We start from the raw sequence: 17191 nt of genomic DNA, 5'->3' as shown, positions 1-17191 counted from the left end.
TAAAGAACAACCATGTCATCGTTGTGATGAACTGGTGTCTGCTTTTTCATGACTACATACGGAGTAGTTATTACATTTTCACTGTAAGGCAATTTAATCATGCAGGCAAAATACAGATGAATATACAGCAACCTACACCACAAAGACTAGAAATTTTACTAATCTTCAATAAAATTTACAATTTTAGTCTTCCATACTTTCACGATAGCATCCAGTAATAAATGAATGAAATAACCACAAATGATTTAGTTTCCAGAAGCATCAGGACAACAGCATAGGCATCACATTTCCGAGTTAAGAACTGCAACATCCAGCCTTTTTTGGTTGTTCCACGGTGGTATTTTCGTCTCCTTGCAGAACGACTGTCCTGCCATTACTCAAGGACGATAAATCATTCTTCTTTAACTCGTGGGATTGCATAACTTTACGGCTTAAGATGTTATAGATCTCTATAACAACGGTCTGGAAAGCAGCAGCCACATTGGATGAATCTAAGGCAGAAGTCTCAATGAAGAACAGGCCTTGTGCCTCTGCCAAAGCCTTCCCTTCAGCAGTTGACACCTCTCTTGCATCCTTGAGATCCGATTTGTTCCCTACGAGTATTGTAACCACATTCATATCGGAATGCGCTGCAAAACAAACATCATAATTTATCAATTCAACGAGAGAATATTTAATAGGAAGGGAACATAATACAGTCTTAGCACTCATTACATAACCTGTTGATACCCAAAAAGGGCACTTTTTTGTTTTAATCAACATCTCATATTGATTAGACAGATCTTTATGGATAAGCTTCAGTTTAAAACTTTTACAGTACTACCGTCATTTTCAATCTCCTTTCTTCACATATTACTGTACAGAGGAAGTGGCAAGAGAGAGAGAGAGAGAGGGGGGGGGGGGGAAGCCAGAGCTGTAAGATGACAATCTTAGCATTGTAGTTTTAAGGAAAATGTCACAATTAGCAAAAACAATATAATCAACTCACAACTAAGTGCTTCTAAGTACAGATGCTATCTACCTAGAAACATATTGAGAATTGAGATAATATAATCAAACAGTAGTAGACATCAAAGTCATGGATTGGTGCTTTATGATAAAATTACCAAACACAACCAATAATCAGGTAAATCCATATATATGCTTACTGTGAAGTTCATTAAGCCATCTGCTAATGTTATTGAATGTTTGGCGTCTACTGATATCATACACCAAAAGAGCCCCAACTGCACCTCTGTAATATGCTGATGTAACAGCTCTGAACCGCTCCTGACCAGCAGTGTCCCAAATTTGAGCTTTGATTTCCTTTCCATTTATCTCCATCTTCTGCGTTTGAAACTCTACACCTATAGTAGACTTTGAATTTGGGTAAAACTCATCTCTAGCAAATCTTGCAAGCAAATTAGACTTCCCAACAGCAGAATCACCAACTAATACTATCTTAAAGAGATAATCCTCAGTAGTTTGTTCCTCTGAATAAAATGCCATCTTAAACACCTGATGATGAAATCAGCTTTAGATATTCAAACAAAGGGTCCTCTAGTCTTCAATAAATAAAAATATATATCACGAGTTCAGTAACAGTACCAGAATATAGATGCTTCTTCCCTAGTGAAGTGACATGAAATACAGAGAGCAAGTGAAGACTATGCACAACCCTTGAAAGGAAGCCAAAAAAATCATCAATAGTAAGGTACTCACTGATTCCTCTAAGCAAACTCGCAAAGTTCCCACCAAAACAGCAAGCAGGGTAGCAATAGCTAACCTGTAACAGGGGAAAAAAACGTACAAATTATGGGCACGTCTATTCAATGTCCACAGCTAGATGGAAAAACAAATATATAAAGGAATCATATAACACAGAAACCTCATTTTTACATCGACTTAAACCACCTTTGTGATTACCAACAGCCAACACCTCATACAGTCTACTCCTGGGTTAATTATGGTTGGATGATATGGAATTGCTACACTGATTCTGCATTTACCAACATCCAAGGTAGGATTTTGGATCATTAAATGACCTTCTAAAATATCCTATATGATTACCATTTACCAATCATTTCATGGTCAAGTTTAAAAATATTGTCTACAAAGAAATTGTTTATATGTATTCAACCGATCTTATGTTTATAAAGTTTCATGATGTAAAGTGTACAAGGATTTCAAAAGGCAAATCGATCCTCATACGTTTTCAATGATACCTTTCTACAATAAAGTATAACTTGAAATGTCATGAATAAGAAGATTTGCTTGTTAGTTGAACTAGTTGAAGCATACTAAGTTTACACATTCAAGAAGAGCTGAACAACATTCAGCAGGGAGAAAGAAAAGTAACTGCAACTCCCACTATCTCGGCATTCTATGTAATAAATTCTATTCTTATCAGTTATCACCCTTGGGACAATGACTTCTGGAAATATACTTTTAGCCTCCTATGCAATAATTCTTTATGGCGTAAAGAAAAGGCTTTTCCAATGAGATTATTGGTGAGCCTCATGTACAGCCTTCATCTCCTAGATGAGTGAAAATCCATACAAATTTTGGCATTCATGATATTCCATGGATGTTTGCTTTAGCTCTAAATTATGTGGAACATTAATCGATACAACCACTTAATCAAGATCTCCGATGGCCTTCTCTTTTCCTACTTTAGAGCACTACATCAATGACACAATTTTGAGCAAGGAGGATTGTCATACAAAGGGACTTCAACCACTTAAGCTCATTAAATTCCCTTACAATTGACCTCATTCCTCCGCTTTAAGTATCCTACATAAACCATATTTGACAATATTTGGGGAAAAGAGAGCCATCGAGTTTCTTAATCACACCGGAAACAATGGGTTGATCTCATTACATGAGCCTTGATGTAACTGGTGTTTGTATCCATTTCACTAAGTTTCACCAACAACAATGACACATCCTCAATCCCAATAGGATGGGGTCTAATGCATGGATAAGATTGGCCATTGACAAATATTATCTTCCTACATCAACTACTGATCCCAACTGCTTCATGTCATTTTGCACCTCCCTCCCCATTCAAGTCATCTTTGCCCTCCCTTGGCTTCATCTAGAATCCAACTTCTCTCATATCAATGCTTCTATTGGTTGACATTTCACATGCTCAAACCAAAGTTATTTGTTCTACCTTATCTTATCCTCAATACTGTACTTGCATTTTTAACCTTCCTTCAAATACCATCAATTTGAATTTTATCTCTAACGCTGTTTTCACACATCCATCTCTAACAGATGCATCTTTCCAGATCCAATACAAGGTCAATTCATGTATTTCACTTATCTTTGCGATAGTTCTGTTTTAAAATCTCCATAGTAGAGAAATTAAAACAATGAGGTTGAACTCTTATTTAACTAACTATAATCGAGAGGAATCAAATCTTCAGGTAAATTAGTCTAAATTCATACCACATAAAGCATTGAGCTGGTTAGAAATGCACCTTGATTCTATCAAGGACTGATCATCATTCAACCAACAGCGTCACAATCGTCACCATTAAGGTAACTCTTGGAGGTAGCATTGCACCAGCTTTGAAAGTTTTACCAATGCCATGATTTTAAGTTTAATTAGGTGAGTTTCAGCCAAAGATATCAGTACAGATGTATAGAATCTATAACCAGCTAGTTAGACCTTAGTGGATAATCAATAAGCATTAAAAGTCAAACACCCAAACATAACATAAATCAGTGAAGTGATCACCAAAGAATTTGGATTCAGATCACGGGCTAATCACCAGAACGTTTTGCACAAAATAAGCCAATTTTAGTTTCAAAGCAAGTAAATAATTCAGACGCAAAAGCTAAAATGATGTTCTAGGCAACAAGAGAGAGACGAACCTGAGTACAGTAAGTACGCAGGCCCGTCCCTGAGCCAGGGCAGGAAGAGAGGCCGCCCTGAGCCCAGGGAGAAAAATTCCATTTTCAAAGTTCCATCCTAACATTCAAGGGTTTTTCAACACATTAGCAATCAAATCTGACTCAATCATCAATTTAAATTCTTCTCGCTTAAGAATATGAATAGCGAATTCCAGCATTCCAATAATTAAATGTAACCAATAGTTCCAAAATCAACCCTAGAAAAACCCTAAATTGAATTAAATCAACGATTAACACTAGATTTTGAAACTGATATTCGATGATTAACAAAAACATCTTACCTATGCTTCAATGGAAGAGAGAAAGCTCACAAGCCGCTTCAACGGAGAATTCAGAGTAGCCGCTTCAATGGAGGAAAGAGACAGGGAGGGGTGCACGTGAATACCTCCAATATCCTTTTGGAAACGTTTTTTTTTCCCCCTAAATACTGTACTTTGTACTCCGTATTTATTTTATTTTTTTTGTTTTTTTTAAACCACACTTTACACAGGACGTTGTTTTATTGGTTTTACAAGTTACTGTTGACACGTGTCATCGTTTTATTGTAGTATAATATTAATAATTAATTTGTGTGCAAGATTAGAACATATTTCCTCGGTTTTATCTCAATTTGACTAGTTTTGGTAATTTATAGGTTAATAAAAATATACTCATGTAGGACCTTGTTTTACTCGTCTCAATTTATACTTTCATAATATCAAATTTTTATAATTTTTACACATTAACAATTAAAGATATTAATAATTGAAATACTGCATTGGCAAGCGTGAAAAGAGAAGTGTTGCTAGTATTAAAGAATAGAGGAAGTAATTGATAATTAGCATAGATGGTTAAACAATAATTTATTTTAAGAGGTCAAATATTCGAACCTCCTCATCCATATATGAAGTATATATTTTCAATATAGTTGAGAGTTGAGACATGGAGTATTATCGATTGTGTGGGTGACATGGTATATTGAGGAGTAAAGTGGGTGACGTTTTATAATGAGGAGTTGAGTATATGACATGACGTAATGATGGGGTCTACATTACGCATAGAGGTCACGAAATATTGCCTTCAAACCCTTTTTTTTAATAGTAAAATTAATTCATTGATAATAAGTCATACGACATCTACAGCGATAACCGAATTTAACAAATACATAATTTGAATCAAATAAAAACTACGATCGTCGAGCAGATCTTGCAACGTGGAACATCTCTCGCTTATATCGCTGGAAAATACAGCCTTGTTGGAGAGACAATCTAACGATCCCTTGTAGCCGTGAGGATGATTTCCATCAGATTTATCTGACCGTATTTGAAAATTTGATAACCTTTGCGACCCCGCATAATATTTCACCAACGAAACAATTTCACGGCAATCCTTCAGATCTATTATCCCAGATTTTAAGCTAAAGAAATTCCCCCTCAAAAAGAGGAGAAAAACCCTGTCTTTCGAAGGAGGTCGAAAAACCTTGTCTTACGAGGGAGATCGAAAAAATCTTGTCTTTCGAAGGAGATCGAAAACCTTTTCTTTTGAGGGAGAAATCATTATTATAAACAAAAAAAACAAAAAAAACTAAAGAAACAAAGGTTGGGGCTTTCCATCGGACTGGGTTTCAAGCTCGAAAAGCCTCCTTTAAACCATAATCTTATGATTCAATTGCAACACAGAGGAAATTCTCACAATTTGAAGGAGGAATTGCAGAAATTGATGCAAAATCACAAGGAATAAATTAGGGTTTTGGAGGTTCAAATTGGGGAGATTTCAAGGGATTTTTGGGGAAGGGGGTGGTGATACTGGGGGAAGGAGAGGCGCATCGGCAAGGGAGAGGGTAGGAAGAGGTAGTTGGCTAGTTGCGACCTGGGCGGTGGTGGCTGTTGTTGGTTCAGAGGGAGAAAGTGGTTGTAATCCCCCGTAATTTTGTGAAATTTAAAATTATATTTTAACATATTTTTGTGAATATTTGATTATAGTTATTTATTTATATAAATTATTTTACTATGATTTAAGCAAATAAATTTAATGTTTATAAAACTAATAAAACTATTTCATTAAAATTATTTCCCTACCCATATTGTAATCATGCATTAATATGCAAGCCCAACCCATAAATTACTAAACCCATTCTTTTACCTAAAACCCACTTACTTTAAGCCCAAACCTTAATCTTAGTTTTATAAGAACTAGAAAAACTAAAACCCTTATTTCCCCCCTCTAATCTCACGTAAAAAAAAAAAAAAAAAAAAAACCCTAAGCTTTCTCCCTCCTACTGCATTCACGATCAAACCAAAAAAAAAAGGGGGGTCGAAGCTTGTTGCCACCGTAACCACCACCGCAGCACCGCCCAGGACCCTTGCTGCCGCCTGACCACCGTCGCCCAACCACCAGGCCGCCGGTTTTCTTTCTTCCTCCTTCCTTCCTTGTTTCTCCTTCTTCCTTATTATTATTAAAGATTGTTATCTTAATTTATATTGTTAGTTTTAATTACTTTAATCATGTTTAAATTATTTAAAAACATGAGAAATTATCAAGTTTATAAATTATGATATGTAGTTTAAATTTTCAGATTTACATAATTTGTGAAATCAGGGTTTAAAACTTGATTTTCATGGTTTTAGGGCTTAAAAACGTGTTGCTAAAGTTATTTAAATTGAGCATGATTTTGTTGTGATTTTGCTATGACTATGATGATTTTTAATTCAACAGCAAGTTCTTAATTTTTCGTAACTAATTTCTGAATTTCCGTTCATAAAATTTCTTAATCACGTTTTAATCGCATTTTGACTGTAACTCGTCTGATTTTCGCAAAAAAATAGTGTTTTTCATGTGTAAATGATGTTTTAATCAAAACACATTACCTATGGTAGAGATTACCACCCTTTCGTGGCCAAATTCAGCTTCTAAGTATGGTTTTCGTGCAGTTTTTTATTTTTATCGAAGGTTTAATTGAGTTTTTATGAAACTAATTAAATTATAATTATATATTTCTAGTTTAGATTGTTGTATTCATACACTTTACTATTAAATTAAATTTTCAGATTTTAATCTTAACTTTACATAGCTTTACGTCATGGTTTTATGATGGGTTTTCAAGTTCTCAGCATACTAACGTACTATATAATGACTGTTTCAAGTGAAAATGTTTGTGAGATTGTTTTACATGCTTAAAACGAATTTTTGGATTTATAACATCACTTTAAAGTTGCTGAAATTTTTGCTATAAGCCATATTTTTGTGATTTAAGCATATAAACTCATAGTTCAAGTACTAAATTATTAACTTTGGCTATTGGGAATAATTTAAGAACATTATTTCAATGATTTAAAGGATTTTAAAATAGTTTAGTATTGCTGTAATATATGTTGCTTGGGTATTAATTGAGCTATTGTTGTTCTGTCTCGGAGAGGACTTTGTAGAGGGGGACTTCTAGCCTTAAAGTGGTCAATCAATTTGTGTACTCAAGGTACGTACAAGTATACGAAGAACCTTGACTTTAGAAGCATGTTTAAGGACTTGGAAAAGACCTAGAATCATGTTAGGAGACTTGTGGATTGGTTGAAATTGTTTGGTAATAAGTTGATTGTTGATAAATGTGATGATTGCTTTAATTCATGTATGAGAAATTGCATTGATGTTTCCTATTGAGCGTTATTTATGCAATATTTTGCAAGAGAGCTTAGATGCAAAGCTATAAGTATATATATATATATATGGAATGAATCGTTTAAACTACTTATTCAATTGTATTGAATTGGAATGAGTAAAGAAAGAGTTAAAGTCTGATAAGACAGGATTGTGGATTTGAGGTGCCTTATGCACTTAAGGTGTTTATACACCGAGGTAGTTAAAGGATGCAATAATACATGTTGTCACTACTAGAAATAGGCCGATTTACGACGGACCATTTTCGACGGACATGTTTTTCGTCGTAAATTTCCGGCGGAATAAAAATCCGTCGGAAATTTACGACGGAATTCCTACGGAATACAAATCCGTTGGAATTAATGTGTTTTCCGACGGAATATTCCCTAGGAAACTTAAAGTTCCGACGGAAATAAAATCCGTCGGAAATTTCCGACGGATTATTTCGTCGGAAAGCCCATATATTCCGACGGAAATAAAATCCGTCAGAAATTTCCGACGGAATATTCCGTCGGAATATAATGATATAAAAAAAAACAAACCCTAACATCAACCTAATCTTTCTATCTCCTCCTCATTTCTCTTCCTCTAGCGGCCTCCTCTTTCTCTCTCTCTCCTCCTCCTCCTCCTCTTCTTTCTGGTTTCTTTCTTCTCCTTCTCTTGCCCTCCCTCACAAAATTTTAGGGATCTTCTTCTAATTTTCTTGTCTTTTTCCTCTTCTCTCTCTCTCCGTTCACCAACAACCACAACCACCATCTACACCGCAACAAACCGGGGCAACAACAACCACGCACCGTCGAACGGCACTGCACTAGTCTCAACTGTCAAGGTTTTTTTTTTAGATCTTGTGAAAAATAAGATTTAGTGTAGATCTAGATAATTTTGTATGGAATTGTAATATTAATTAGTTTATAAAATTTATGATAAAATTGTATATTAATTTTTTTCTTTTAATTGTCGTTGGTTAATTATCGTTTTTGTTAAATTTATTTAATTAATTTTGTATTTTTTCTATTTTTTTGTACTGTTTTGGGGTTGTTTTATTTCGATTTTTTTTGGGGTGGCTGGTTGTCGTGGTGGGGCTGGCGGGGAGTGGTGGGTCGGTTCGTGGGTGTGGTGGTGGGGGGTGGTCTGGGTGGGTAGTGGTCTAGGGGGGTGGTGCTGGATGGGTGGTGCGGTGAGGTGGGTGGGTGGGTAGTGGTTCTGGGTGGGTGGTGCTTGGGTGGGTTTCGGTGAGGTGGGTGGGAGGTGGGTTTACGTCAGGTGAGGTGGGGAGGTGGGTGGGTCTGGTGAGGTGGGAAGGTGGGGGAAGTGGTGGCTGGATAGGGTGGTTGGGGTGGTGCTAGTTTTTTTATTATTTATTTTTAATGTTGTTTCCGACGGAATTTTCCGTCGGAAGTTTCCGGCGGATTTGTATTTCCGACGGACTTTTCGGTGACCGGAATTCCTCTTCCGGTGGAAAAAAATGGTCGGAAATTCCGTCGGAAAACACTGTTCCGACGGAATTGGCCATTTTTCCTACAAATGTGTTCCGACAACCAGTTCCGACGGAATTTCCGTCGGAACAGTGTTTTCGGACGAAATTTAGGGTGTTTCCGACGGAATTTTTCCGTCGGAAATGACCTGTTTTCTTGTAGTGTGTTTGTGACAAGCGTTAAATCGGTCGCTACAATCTAACTCTTAATCAAACAATACTTATACGAACACCCTATAACCTGTATAATGGCAAATAAAGGTTCGGTCCACGAAGAACGAGAGTAACTGCTAATCAATCCTAAAACCTAAGCTAGTTCGAAATCAATGGAAGATGGTGTTCTAAAATACTACTAATAAGATGAAATAATCAATAAACTAAGAGACTAGGGAAAACGGGAATCCGCCTAACCATTGGTAACTAAGCAACAAGGAATCACAGAGACAAACGGGATATGCAAAGACTACATGTCTGATCAATATCATGTGGTAGGAAGACAACGGGCAATACTAAGCTTGGATTTATCATGCACTTAACATTACTCGATACATAATCAAACCACATTCAATAATGAAATACTCAATTCACAATCTCTTGTTCAAATCAAGAATATCATGCAATCAAATTCAGGATTCTAGGTTAGCTACTCCTATTATAATGAATTAACATGCAATCGCATATAATCAATTTAATCACAATCCGTTTATCAAAATCAACCCTCAATTACATAGATTACCTAGGCCGGGTTTCATCCCGAAACCCTAGCTAGGAGACTACTCACACATATTCATAATCAAAGCAATAATGAATTCCAAAAGCATAATAGATATAAACATGAATTCCGATTAAGGAATAATAAAGCTTGATTAATAAAAAAGAATGAATAATACTAATTGTATTGATGCGAATCAATGACAAAGTTTGGAACTTTGATATCCGATGTCAATGAATAATACAAAGAATCCCAACGAATCTTGCTTCGAATCAATCCGGAAAACTACGATTAACTAGATCAAATCTATGGAATCTCAACTACGGAAGTGCTCTCTACCTCTCTACAAAAGCTCTCAAAAACTATCTCTAAAACTGTCTGTCTTTAACCCTCACAATAGGGTTATATATATATGTTTTAATTTAGAAAGCAATTGCGCAGGCTGCCCTTCGTAAATCAGCACGGCCGTGCTAGAAGTGGCACGGCCGTGCAAGCATGGCAGTAGCTGATCCGCAATATCTTCAATTTTGGCACGGCCGTGCTGAACTTGGCACGGCCGTGCTGAACTTGGCACGGCCGTGCTAATGCCTGGCACGGCCGTGCAAGCATAGGCAGGAAGGTTGCAGGCACTTTGGTCTTCTTAAAACAGTCACAACTTCTTATCCAGAGCTCCGTTTGAGGCGTGGAATATATCGTTGGAAAGCTCTTCAAGTCTACTTTCCAATGCAATTAGAATCACTCTATTATCATTTGTATATAGAAAGTTATGAGCAAAAAAGTGAACAGGTGTCATATTTGTGAACTGTTCTGCCTTGCCTGCTACTTAACTTGCCTTTCAAGGCCTTGAGAACCGCAGCAAAGCCTTAGCTTGGTGGACTAGGATCAATAATAACCTGATTATGCACCAATGGTTCGGGACTCGACATAACTTGGTCAACTATACCTGTTAACACACCAAAAACAGACCGAAACCCGTGAAGCACGTAATATGAAGGAAGCGAGTGTAACAAGGCAATAAACGACCAAAACGGGCCTAAATACATCCAAAATCACCCATTTATATGCCTTAAAGCGCGCCCTAATGTGCGCTTGTCATTTTGTCACTAATAAATTAAGAATTGAATTGGAAACTTGAATGATTTGTATGATTGATGTATGATTGGTTGTGTTGATTGCATGCGAGTCATCACCTAATCTAAACGGGTAAATCACGTAAAGTGCAAGAAGGATGAGCAATAAAACTCTGGATTTGTGCACATCTAGAGTAATGACAAACAGGGGTTGGGGTTCACGGGGTATTAGCCGTGCACTTTTCAGAGGCCGTCTGATCTACGAGTCTCTTGTTTTAAATTCTTTTAAAATTATAATGAGTTAGATGAGATCTCATACTAGCTATGGCCACGGAGTCGCGCCCGTATGCCATTGGATGTTTATTAATGTCTTCCGAAAGGAGGCATAGGGTTTTCTTTATTAATGTTCCGGAATGGAGCACAGGGGGACAACCTGGTCTATTGCTTAATCCAATTAAATTAATGAAGTGATCAATACTATTTAGAGAAACTTTGTAATAAGTATCAATTGAATCATGTGTTCGAGTCAGTGAATATATTGTGTGTATGGAATGCTTGTTAGTATCATGCTAAGGCTCTTTACTGTGTTTCGTAGCTTGTATGTACTCAGCGTTGCTGATGGCGTGCTTTTGTGTGTTTCTCTTGGTCATGGCCTTCGCCTTCAATGACCCTATAATGATCCAATTCTTACACTTGTAATATTGGGGAGCAGATTAATCACAGGTTTTTACATAAACTGACTTGCATCAGGGTGATGGGATTTGAGTGGAGCGTTGGTTAATCACTTAGCATATTTCATACCATAGATTGAATTTTATTTTGGTTCAAATTCCATTTACTTCCTATTTTACTGAATTTTGAATAAGGGTCGTTATGGTTCCAACTTGTAAGACTAAATTGAGTTTTGACTTTTAGTTTTGAAACTTATATTCTTTTTAAAACTAAGTTAGTTTTTCCGCTGCTGATTTCTGAAACTAGCCTTAACGTTTGAACACATGGCGGTAGCACGCCAGTAATTCTCTCACAGGTTATTAAAAGTATTTACAGGTGATTACAGGTTAATACAGGTTTTAAAGAGAGAATTATTAGGGTGTTATAGTGGTGGAGGTGGTTGGCTGATTGAAGCTATTATACGGTTGCGACCTGGGCGGTGGTGGTTGTTGTGGTTCATGGGGAGGGGGAGGAGGAGGGGGAGGCCGGCGCGCCGACGAGGGAGGAGCTCCGTCGGCGTGGGTGGCGGCGAAGGTGGTTGGATAATTGGGGAAGGGGTAACTTTTTTGTTTAATTTTTTTTTTAAAAGTTAAAAATAAAAATAAAATAAATAAACTAACTATAGTTAAATATTTAACTACAATTTATCATTAACGTTAAAGGAAGCCCCAGTTTATCTCCTTGATAAACAAAATTCGCTTATCCAATAGCAAAACCTGTAATAAATCAATAATTTTGCCTAGTCATGATGACATATTTGTAAATAAATCAACTATTATGGGGTCCATTTTCTAGTCATCATGGCATGATTGTAAAATCAATTATTGTGGGGTCTATTTTTAACAAAAAATTGTTAATTTATTTACAGTTTTGTCATTTGACAAACATATTTAAATATTTTGTTTATTAAGGAGATAAACTTGTATTTCCTCTTAATGTTATGGTTAGGTTAATATAAAAAATTTGAGTTTACCAAGTATAATAAGAATTTTTACAATTTACCAAAGAGAAAATTAAAAATTACAGTGTTACCAAAAAGAGATTCCCTATATTTTTTCAATGTAGTTGAGATGGAGTATTATTGATTGTGTGGGTGACGTGGCATATTGAGGAGTTGAGTAGATGACGTGACGTAATGATAGGGTCTACGTGGTGCATAGACGTTCTTGAGAAACGCTTTTTAATTTATATCAGTATTGATTAGTATAGATGTAACCATTAATGAAATTAATATTTGTAATAACTGAAATTAATATTTTTATTAAATCATCATTAGAGATATTAATTGTAATACCCCAAATTTTTGAGTATATTTAAATTTATAAAAAAAAACTTAATATTATAGTATTTTCAAATTTAAATATTATAAAAAAAATTAATAATTAATTTCAAATTTAAATATTATAGTATTTTCAAATTTAAATATTATAAAAAAAAATTAATAATTATTAGGACAATTTCATTTTTGCTACCACCAAAAGGCAGGCACCTCAGTTTTGCTACCCCTTTAATTTTTTTATTTTATTATACTACCACCTAAATCAGAGTTGTAAAAAATTGCTACCAGTTGATGGAATCCGTTAGGATTCTGTTAAGTTTATTCAAAAAAAAAAAAATTAAATAAATAAAAATGTTAAAAAAAAAACCAACCAAAACCCTAACCACCTTAGAACTCCGGCAACCCCGCCACCTCCCTGGCCCAGCCACCTCGTTCGCCCAACCACTAGACTTGCCCAGCCACTAGACTCGCCGCTCCGGCGCTTCCCCTAAGCCACAGTCCCCCTCCCCGAAACCCCCACGCAACCACCCATCCCCCATTTCTAAAACTTCCAACCCCGAAACCCTAGCGGCTATTCCGGTGGGGCGAATGGGGAGGGGGGTGGTTTCCGGTTCGGGGTGGAGGTCGGGGCAGCAAGAAGGGGAAAGGGAGGGGGTAGGTTTGCCGGCCATTCGGGGGTGGGTTTCAGCTGCGCTTAGGGAGGGGCGAGGAGTGTGTTTGGCGATGGGGGAGGGGGAAGTTGAGGAAGATATGGGTGGCGGTGGGAGAGTGGTCGAGCTATTTCTGTGCGTGAGTTGGGCCGCTGGTTTGGTGTGCAGGCTGCCGGAAATATGCAGCGAGGGACGACGGTGGTTGGATGCGATTTGGTGTGCAGGCTGCCGGAATTATTGCTGCTGGACGACGGTTGTTGGATGCGTGACAGGAGAGGTGTGCAGGGGTGGGCTGCGTTGGTGGGGAAAAGACAGTGGGGTAGGGTCGCCGGCGCTTTGGGCGCCGATCGCCGGCAGGGGGGAGGGGGAAAGCAGTGGCTGACGGGAGGGGTGGTGGAGGAAAGGGAAGGGGGAGGGTGGCTGGTTTTTTTTTTTTTTTTAAAAAAAACATTTTAATTTTTTTTTTTGAATAAACTTACTTAACGGAACCCTAACGGATTCCGTTAAGTGGTAGTGAAATTAAAAACTGTGATTTTAGGTGGTAGTATAATAAAATAAAAAATTAAAGGGGTAGCAAAACTGAGGTGCCTGCCTTTTGGTGGTAGCAAAATTAAAATTGTCCTAATTATTATTATTTCGGATTTATTAAATTAAAAAAAATGGCATAAATGGTTTTTCGGATAAAGACTAGTAACAAAATCAGTTTTAATTTCAAATTTTGATCCTATCCCACAAACCTTCTAGACTGATACCGACCATCAAGATTGATTTATAAATATATTCATCATCCTTTTCCACTGTCATTTTCAATCCTTTTTTTTTTTTAAAAAAAAAAAACCAAATCCTTCTACATCTTCATTCTTTGTAAGCTATGATCACTCCTTCAACTTGTACCTTGAACTATATATATATATATATATATATATATATATATATATATATATATATATATATATATATATGTATGTATATATATATATATATACATATATATATATATATATACATATATATATATACATATATACATATATATACATATATATATATACATATATATACATATATATATATATATATAATATACATATATATTTCCTTTTTAATTATTTTCTTCTCAAATGGAAGCCTTAAAGAAAAGGAAATAAAAGTATCTGATAATCGAAACATCTAGTTCGGAACTCAGTACTTCATAAACTCATCACCTCTGTTTTTCTAGTTTTGGTTTCTTAATTAATCACGTTATTCGTTTTTTTTAATAAAAAAAAGGGGAAAGCATTGAACACTGCAATTCGTCACTTTCCCATCTTGTTTTGGATTCTTAGTAAATCATTAGTTGTTTTATTTTTATTTTATTTAGAAAAAAAAGATTTTTTTTTACCTTTGAGTTATGTTTACCGAAGCTAAATGGTCATCATTCAATTATTCAATTGGATGTTAATTTTGGGCTGATTTGATTATGGGCGGTACTATATTAATCTTATGCCCAATTTTTTTTCTACTAGTGGTATAATTATCTAACGTAGGTCATTTATTTGTTTAATTGTAGACGGAGGCTACTAGGTGAACGTTTTGGAGGTTACTTACCTAGAGATTCACGCGCAACTCAAGGTAATTTTCTATGTCCATCATCTTTAGAATCCCGTTAGGAAATTGTTTTGAGATATTGTGTGCCAACTATGTGCTTGTGTAATTATATGTGATGAGTGTGTAACTGTATGATATTATGGAATCAAATTATATACTAGTTTTCTATAATTGTGTACTAGTATAAATATTTTCGAAAATTTGATTAATTGGTATCGTATAAGTATTTTTTTTTATCTTCGAAATTGATCGATTGATTATATGTGATTGATGGTCTTCAAGGCCTATTGGGAAACGAGTAGTAACTAGTATGTCATGTTAAATGACTATGTTCTAATAATATTGAAATTGAAATACTGTCACTTGGGATTAAATTGATTTGTGCAATACTTGTGTGCAATATGATGGGGCAATTTAATCTATTAAAATGTACATTAAATTAAGAAGGGAAATGAAACCCGAAAGGGTGAAGAACAGGTTGCCCACTAGTAGTTATGGTTGCTACTAGTTGGTTTAAATTAATGTATATTACTGTTTAGTCTTCCTCCTAATCTCTGGGTATTAGTGAGGGGTGTGCACACTAGGGACATTCTATTTAATTTATGGCCACTTGGGGTTACGCGCGACCCTCTGTAAAGTAGGTGGTGACAGGGACTAGTCCCGACTTACTGGCGTTCTCTTTCCCTTTCTTAACTAAAGTAATAAATTTTATGTGACAAATTGATTTTGACTTATTATTATTATAATGTCGATGGAATTGTGTTGTGTAAAATGTTTTTCGAACTAAAACTATTTATTTTACGGAAGGGAGTTGGAATTACTCAGTTTATCTGATTTTGGGAGTTTTCTCTCTTACTTTGTTTCTGATTTATTTTGCAGGTTGGTAAAAGGGTACTCGGTTACGTGTGAGGAGACGTTAGAATAATCACGTAGCTAAGGCAATTTAGATTCATTCCGAACTTATTTATTTTCTTTTTAATCATTGTTTTTAAAAGGTTTTACAGCTTGGATGTAACGACTATTTTATTTTTGTCGCCCCTCAGATCACTTAATTTATAAAATGGTATTTTGTTTTGCTTTGCATTTTTTTTCTATGGAAAATAAGTGTAGCAGTAACACTCCCAGGTTTGATGGTTGGGTTTTGAAAGGTAAAAAGGTTACTCTTATCGTTTTACAAAGACTCGAATTTGGGGGTGTTACATTAATAGTTAAATATGTGTATTGACAAATATACTATGCTTCGTATATGTAATTATATTAATAATGCATTTGCTAAAGTGATTAATTTTCACCAAATTACGAATACATACACTTAGGGCCTGTTCCGATTTACTAAAAACAACTAAATTGAACCGAACTGAATAGAGCTGAAATGAATTGTTTATGAGAGAAGGAAATTAGGAATTGAACTGAACTGATTAGAGCTGAGCTGAACTAAACTGAACTGAATTGAAATGAAATTAAGCTGAATAGAACAAACCCTTAATAATAGAATGGAGAGAGTGAGAGATAGCTCAAGTGGATAGAGCTTCCTCCTGGTTCCAAGAGATCTTGGGATTGATTCTCATCCTTGTCCTTGGGGCTCTCTCTAATCACAAAAAGAAAAAAAATGGAATGGAGGGTATAAATTTTAGAGCCCTTTCCCTAAATAATGTTGCCAAAATACTCAATTCCCAAATTATAGCCAATTTTTCATTAATTCCCTAAATACCATCCACGTAAACAAGTGGGGAAAAAAACGGGTTTTTTTTTTTTTTTTTTTTTTTTTTTTTTTTTTTTTATTGGTTCAGGGAGAAATCGGTTTTCAAAATTGAAGACTGCTACTTCAAGTAGCGACGACTTTCTGCTGTAATTTTTTTTTAAAAAAGAAAAAATACAAGTTTATCTCCTTGATAAACAAAATACGTTTATCAAATGGCAAAATAGTAAATAATTAACAACTTTTTATAAAAAATGAACCCACAATAGTTAATTTATTTACAAACATGCCATGATGACTCCAATATAAAGCTAGCAACATAATCTATTAACTATTACTAAAACAGAAAATTGCTGACATCATACACCCCCCTCCCTATCCTACGAGTCGCTTCCTCATTAAAAAAATTTCCCGCCAATTAAATATGTGATGTCATCAATGTTTTTTTTTTTTTTTTTTTGAATCTACACTTTATACGT

The 17191-nt window shown here is 35.6% G+C and overlaps 1 protein-coding gene across 2 annotated transcripts; it reads right to left on the bottom strand.

The window, feature by feature from the left end:
* Positions 1 to 4459, bottom strand: LOC110726935 (ras-related protein RABA5a-like). 2 transcript variants are annotated; one of them, XM_021906480.1, is made up of 5 exons: positions 4182 to 4459; positions 3862 to 3958; positions 1588 to 1765; positions 1149 to 1497; positions 1 to 629 (listed from the first exon to the last, which is right to left on the bottom strand). In XM_021906480.1, the coding sequence occupies exons 4-5, from the start codon at positions 1486 to 1488 to the stop codon at positions 295 to 297; spliced, it is 675 nt and encodes a 224-aa protein (XP_021762172.1). In that variant the 5' UTR covers positions 1489 to 1497; positions 1588 to 1765; positions 3862 to 3958; positions 4182 to 4459; the 3' UTR covers positions 1 to 294. The 2 variants fall into 2 exon arrangements, with proteins under 2 accessions (XP_021762172.1, XP_021762171.1); XM_021906479.1 differs by lacking the exon at positions 3862 to 3958.
* Between the last annotated feature and the right edge of the window lie 12732 nt (positions 4460 to 17191).

This window comes from Chenopodium quinoa, unplaced genomic scaffold (genome assembly GCF_001683475.1).
Source record: "Chenopodium quinoa cultivar QQ74 unplaced genomic scaffold, ASM168347v1, whole genome shotgun sequence".
NCBI lineage: Eukaryota > Viridiplantae > Streptophyta > Magnoliopsida > Caryophyllales > Amaranthaceae > Chenopodium > Chenopodium quinoa.
Note: the sequence above shows the minus strand (reverse complement) of the source record. Positions and strands in the feature narration are given on the sequence as shown.